Here is a 7013-nt window from a genome sequence, read left to right as displayed (position 1 = left end):
GAAGTCAGAGTGGGGTAGGGGGGCCGGGGTTGGGGGTTGGGGGGTGGGGGGCTGGGGGTGGTGGTAGCTACAGAAAGTCCCACATGGGATCTTAGAAAGTAAGGACGATTTGTGGCGTTACATCGGTTAGTAAGAAAACACTGACAAACAATTAGAAGCCTTCATGGTAAGACAAAGGAAGACCATTTTTTAGCCACTGATAATCCTATCCAGTGAGCGAGTTCACATGTATACATTTTATAATCTAAAAAAGAAAAAAAAAGGATAATTGATTATACACAGGAAGTTTTTTTTTTCTCAATTGCACATAACTTACCGAGTTCATTATTTCTTTATTTATTTACGAATTGATTTATTGGTCTATTGATTACATGTATGTATATAAGTATGTATGTATGGGTGTTGGGGTGTTTTCTTCATTATGTATGTCCTTCTGCATAGGTACCTTTTCCTTCCATTCACGTGTGTGCTATTTGTAATAGATGTATATCAGCACGGACATATTAATAATAATAATAATGGATACTTATATAGCACACTATCCAGAAATCTGCTCTAGGTGCTTTACAAAAACGCTTTTGTTAACATAATACATCATATCTATGTTACATACACACACCAAAATGTGACTACACACACACACACACACACACACACACACACACACGCTGCATACATACATTTTAACATACATGTGTATCTAACAGCTACCCTAACACATACGCACACATAGGCAGGCACAAACTTACATAAACACACGCACACACAATACACATTCATATATATGCATGTAGTTATGTACACATACATATGTATACACACATAGTCAAGCACAGCTAACGCAAAGGAAGTGGACCTGCCACAACTGAACTTATTGCTGAGGGAAAAGGTGAGTTTTGAGACGAGATTTAAAAGATGCGAGGGAATCAGAATGACGGAGGTTATCAGGGAGCTTGTTCCACGTCTTTGGCGATTGAAAAGAAAACGATCTGTGTCCATAGGTCTTACTTCTAACGTGAGGTATCCTGAGAAGTCGAGTATCAGAGGAAGAACGTAGCTGGCGAGACGGGGTATAGATATGGATGAGTTCAGAAAGATACTTGGGGCCAGATCCGTTGACTGCAGAAAAGGTCAGAGTGGATAGCTTATAGTCTATTCGATCAGAAACAGGCAACCAGTGGAGAGACTGAAGAAGAGGAGAAATATGGTCAAATTTAGAAGCTCTGCAAATGAGTCTGGCAGCATTATTCTGGATTCGTTGGAGTCTGTCTAACAGATATTTGGGAAGGCCGGCCAAAAGAGAGTTGCAGTAATCTAATCTTGAGAGAACCAGAGAGCATACAAGTGTCTTGGTTGCATCGGTAGAGAGAGAGAGTGGCGGATAGAGCTGATTCTACGCAGTTCCAAATAGGCAACTTTACAGATATTCGAAATGTGCTGTTGGAAGGAAAGAGACTGGTCTAGGATTACACCAAGACTGCGAACAGAGGGAGAAAGTGAAACAGGTGTGCTATTGATCAGAACAGAGTCCGGAAAGGAAGGATGTTGACGAAACTTCTTTGGACAGGTTATCATCAATTCAGTCTTATCATCATTTAATTGCAGCTTGTTGAGAGTCATCCAGTCCTTTAGGCCAGCAATGCACTCCTGTGTTTGAGTCACCAGTGCATCAAATTCAGCTATGGAAGCCGACTGATAAAGTTGTGTGTCATCAGCAAAGCTCTCATGCGACATCGCATGATGACTGATGACATCCGACACAGGAGCCGCATACAGCACGAAAAGAACAGGACCTAGGACGGACCCCTGTGGGACACCATATTTCAAGGCAGATACTCTAGAGTATCTACCATTTACACATACTTTCTGTGTGCGATCTGACAGGTAAGACTTGATCCATTGCTAGTGCAGTGTCACGAATACCAAAGGAAGTTTTAAGTCTGTTCAAGAGGATAGAGTGGTCGATAGTGTCAAAAGCTGCTGACAAATATTGAAAGAAAAGATATGCCTAAGATCTTAAAGCATGGAATATAAACGTTTTGAGTTCTGAGTTCGGTTCCTAAGAGGCCAGTGATGGTGGCTGAGCTCACCTGCTCATGCTGACGGCATCCTCCACAGAGTCAGGCAGAGAACGGTTGAGAGTCTCGGGCAGACAGAGGGTCAGAAGGCTGACCACTATGGAAGGCACCCCGAAGATGACCAGTGGTATCGCCTTGCCGGCCGCTCCGTCCAGAGACTGGACAGTTGCAACATATTCTATTAGTGTATGTGTGTGTGTGCGTGTGTGTGTGTGCGTGTGTGTGTGCGTGCGTGCGTGCGTGCGTGTGTGTATGTATGTATGTGTGTGTGTGTGTGTGTGTGTGTGTGTGTGTGTGTGTGTGTGTGCGTTTGTGTGTATTTATGTGAGTGAGTGAGTGCGTGTGTGTGTGTGTGTGTGTGTGCACGTGTGCGTGCGTGCGTGTTTGTAAGTATGTCTTTGATTATTCGTTTGTTTGAAGGGATGTAAAAATGAAATGAAAAAGGAGTTATACTGCTTATTCCACCACCCTTTTGAAATATAAATTCGTTTCGTAACCTTTGTACTATTGTAATATGAAAACATCAGTACTTAGTAACTTGAACATTGTCACATCCAATGTGTATGGAAATGATTTAAAATAGTCATCGTGGATTATCACAAATATATTGAGAGAAAAGAGCCTTTACTTCATGGGGTAACATGGGTAATAATCGTTTCATTTCAGTCTGTCGCCGACCCCACAATATGTCTCATCATGGTTTGGATAGGTAGTTCAGGGGTTTGGGGAAGGGGTCTGGGGCATAGTATGGATTTGGGGAAGGTAGTGGGGGTCAAGAGTAGGGTATGGGTTTGGGGAAGGTAGTGGGGGTCAAGGGTATAGTATGGATTTGGGGAAGGTAGTGGGGGTCAAGGGTGTAGTATGGGTTTGGGGAAGGTAGTGGGGGTCAAGGGTATAGTATGGATTTGGGGAAGGTAGTGGGGGTCAAGAGTAGGGTATAGGTTTGGGGAAGGTAGTGGGGGCCAAGGGTATAGTATGGGTTTGAAGAAGGTAGTGGGGGTCAAGGGTAGGGTATGGGTTTGGGGAAGGTAGTGGGGGTCAAGAGTAGGGTATAGGTTTGGGGAAGGTAGTGGGGGTCAAGAGTAGGGTATAGGTTTGGGGAAGGTAGTGGGGGCCAAGGGTATAGTATGGGTTTGAAGAAGGTAGTGGGGGTCAAGGGTAGGGTATGGGTTTGGGGAAGGTAGTGGGGGTCAAGGGTAGGGAGTGGGTTTGGGGACGGTAGTGGGGATCAAGAGTAGGGTATGGGTTTGGGGACGGTAGTGGGGGTCAAGGGTATAGTATGGATTTGGGGAAGGTAGTGGGGGTCAAGGGTATAGTATGGGTTTGAAGAAGGTAGTGGGGGTCAAGGGTATAGTATGGATTTGGGGAAGGTAGTGGGGGTCAAGGGTATAGTATGGGTTTGAAGAAGGTAGTGGGGGTCAAGGGTAGGGTATGGGTTTGGGGAAGGTAGTGGGGGCCAAGGGTATAGCATGGGTTTGAAGAAGGTAGTGGGGGTCAAGGGTAGGGTATGGGTTTGGGGAAGGTAGTGGGGGCCAAGGGTATAGTATGGGTTTGAAGAAGGTAGTGGGGGTCAAGGGTAGGGTATGGGTTTGGGGACGGTAGTGGGGGTCAAGGGTATAGTATGGGTTTGAAGAAGGTAGTGGGGGTCAAGGGTAGGGTATGGGTTTGGGGAAGGTAGTGGGGGCCAAGGGTATAGTATGGGTTTGAAGAAGGTAGTGGGGGTCAAGGGTAGGGTATGGGTTTGGGGAAGGTAGTGGGGGCCAAGGGTATAGTATGGGTTTGAAGAAGGTAGTGGGGGTCAAGGGTAGAGCAGGGGTTTGGGGAAGGTAGTGGGGGTCAAGGAAGAGCAGGGGTTTGAAGAAGGAAGTGGGATCATGACAAGAGCTGGTGTTTTTGGGAAGGAGACTAGGTAATTGTGGAATGCAGTATGGGTCAACGGTAGAGAAGAGTGTTACTGGACCCAGGGAAGTGTATGATCAGGCCCTTACGATCACCCAAAGTAACGGAACACAATAATTATATAATCCTCTCTGAAACGTTGCCGAAATTCAAACATTGGAAACTAGTCACATAGAGCTCCAGCTTCACAATAACACAAAACAAAGCACTCGTACCAGAAGTCTAAAAGCTCAACAGCAACTGCATCCCTCAACTAGTTTCAGTGTAAACATATAACTGAACATGATAGGCGACATTTTGCTCCGTTTTACTCTATCAGCCGCCCTCACCATGTTGGCCACATAGGGCGCCACCAGGCCCCCCACACGGGCACACATGGAGGCCGCGCCGTGACCAGAGTTACGCATGACTGTGGGGAAGAGCTCTGAGGAGTAAACCCAGATGAAGGCGAACGCCACGGCCATGGAACATCTCCCCATAAGGGCCAGGACCACCGTCATCCACTGCTGGTCTGGGAAAAAAATGATGATAATGGTGATGAGGAGGAGGAGGAGCAGAGCAAGAACAAGAACTAGAAGAACGAAAAGAAAATGGGTACATCAGACACACACACACACACACACACACACACACACACACACACACACACACACACACACACACACAGCTGAGCCCATGTCCATGTCTTGTTTGTGTTTGGGATAAATGCACATTCACTTCTCTCATGTCTGCTGTGAGCAATGATAATTTTTTTGATATGTTGCTCATGCTCAGTTGTTTTTGTTTTTCTCCAAATTTATCGATGACCGATCATTTGATATGTCCATTTTGAGAACAATGCCAAAACGTGTTTCATATTTTGTGTGAATTACACGAAATATGTGACATTTTCATGTACTCTCGCAGGGTTTCTTACAATAAACAATATCGTATTGCCTTGCCATGTAGTAAGAGCTCACCTTCAGACGCATAGATGACGGGGAAGAGAGTGGCGATGCAGGCCACACCGGTGACGAAAAAGAAGACACTGCTCAGCGGTCGCCGACCGAACCTCGTCATGAAGGGGGCACAGAGCAGGAAGAAACCGATGTCCATGAGTGCCCCAGTCGCCATGTTAAGGTACACGTTGCCCCCTAGTGACCCCACGTTGTAACTCACCCCGTAGTAAGAAAAACTGGCCACAAACCTTGAACATAGAAAACCTCAGGCAGACTCTCCAGGGGAGATAAGAGCTTTGGGCTTCGACAAATGTCAGGCATTTACTTCATGTTTTAACAGCAGACATGGTGTAGTTTGTAGGATCTGTCCAAGTGTGGAAGCGCTGAGAAGGAATCAGGTGAAAATGGATGAGGTAATTTTTGAGACGATGATTTGAAGTTCAGTGGAAAATGTGTACTACTTTGGGCAGTTAGGTGAGACAGCAATTTAGCCTCTTGTCTTGAGTGGCTGCACTATTTGTGAAAAGTAATTCAAGTGTGAATTCAATTATAAAATGAAAAACTGTGACCAAGGTTTAGTGTCAACTCTAACTGAGCTGCAGGCCCATACAGCTCGGGCTCTGCTGCCACTTGTTGACATCTTGTTGGTTCGGGTACCAGTGGTGTGGCCGTGTGGAACGTCAGCACGTCCTACCTGCCCTGGGTCCGTAGGAGCTCCCTGGAGCTGCATGCTTAAAAACTGGGGCTGGAGGGGCCCAGTCGAGAATCTTGCCACGTGTTGTTGCTTGAAGGAAATGGGACCAGGAGGGGCCAGTCAGAAATCTTGAGCCATTTAGAGGAACGGCCAAAAGAGGAGAATATAAATCAATTGGATCATTGCCAATATCTAATGATGAGATTATTCATTTCAATATTTAGATTTCTGAGAGAATGTGTGTGTGTGTGTGTGTGTGTGTGTGTGTGTGTGTGTGTGTGTGTGTGTGTGTGTGTGTGTGTGTGCCTAAATTGATTTGAAATATTTTGATAAATTGAGTATAAATTTAAAAGCGGGAAAGTTACAAACAGTTTTTGTCTGTCTATTGGTGCGCCTTCTGAGTGAACGGAGTGATGCGTGACCGTGGAGTATGACAACTACTACTGTTGTCGATCATTGTGACAGCGAAATTCAGCACACGGATGAATGTATATTTTTTCTGGTCCTCTCTTGGAAATTTGTTGTGGCAAGAAGCATTCTCTGTGTGCATACAATTATTTGTCCATCCATCAAAAATCCGCTTTTCAAGCACCCAAGAACTACGAACACTGATCAAAGTGATGACCTTGGCCCATATTCAGGGATCACGGGATATTACAAGAGTTGTGTCTTTTTTTTCTTTTTCTTTAAAAATAAAAAATCTATCATTATTATTTTTTCAAAAATACTTATGTAGCCGTGTACCGAGTGGTTCTTCAAGGGTACGGCACAAAAAAACTTAACTAAATATTGACTGAATGAAAGGATAGACAAGATCCCACGCACAGGCCAGGAACATATAGAGGCCAGTCACAAATGGGTTTTCTATTGTTTTATTTACAATAGTTATAAGAACATAAAAAGAGAAAACTAAGAAGAAAAGACCTAAGAGAAGAAATAATGAGAAGAAGACAGTGCAGCGATACGTAGCGAGGTGTCAGCCGTTGTGGGGACACACACGACACAACACACTGCTCGACGCAGCAAGAGAGAGAGAGAGCAGGCTCTGGTCAGATGACTGACCAGGTATGAAATGACCACTCATCACTCACTGTGCCAATTTATGCAAGTTAAGCGGACCGCAAAGGCCGTCACGTGTGCTGCAAACAGATCGTCACTAAATGTGGCCAAATCCGATGAGAACTGTGTTTGTTTCAAGGTGTTCAGTGACAGATTTCTAAATGATTCCTGAACCGATTTACATTGGATAAGTTGCAAAAGAATGAGCTCAACACCTACTTTATAATGAGTATAAAATGAAGTGTTGGTTATTTAAGATAAATTTATAATCTTAATTTAAGTCACCTGAACAGGGTCAGTTTTAACGAGCTCGTCGCGGAAAATTACAAACTGCGTTAAATCATT

The 7013-nt window shown here is 44.7% G+C and overlaps 1 protein-coding gene across 1 annotated transcript in view; it reads right to left on the bottom strand.

Moving 5' to 3' along the window:
• Positions 1 to 7013, bottom strand: part of LOC143299160 (uncharacterized) — an 84557-nt gene that overhangs the window by 33485 nt on the left and 44059 nt on the right. Inside the window, exons 11-13 of the mRNA XM_076612289.1 lie at positions 4937 to 5163; positions 4307 to 4488; positions 2091 to 2236 (exon numbers count right to left, since the gene is read on the bottom strand). Of these exons, the coding sequence (XP_076468404.1) occupies positions 2091 to 2236; positions 4307 to 4488; positions 4937 to 5163 (555 nt within the window). The remainder of the gene's footprint in view (positions 1 to 2090; positions 2237 to 4306; positions 4489 to 4936; positions 5164 to 7013) is intronic.

Source organism: Babylonia areolata, chromosome 24 (assembly GCF_041734735.1).
Source record: "Babylonia areolata isolate BAREFJ2019XMU chromosome 24, ASM4173473v1, whole genome shotgun sequence".
Classification (NCBI taxonomy): Eukaryota; Metazoa; Mollusca; class Gastropoda; order Neogastropoda; family Buccinidae; genus Babylonia; species Babylonia areolata.
Note: the sequence above shows the minus strand (reverse complement) of the source record. Positions and strands in the feature narration are given on the sequence as shown.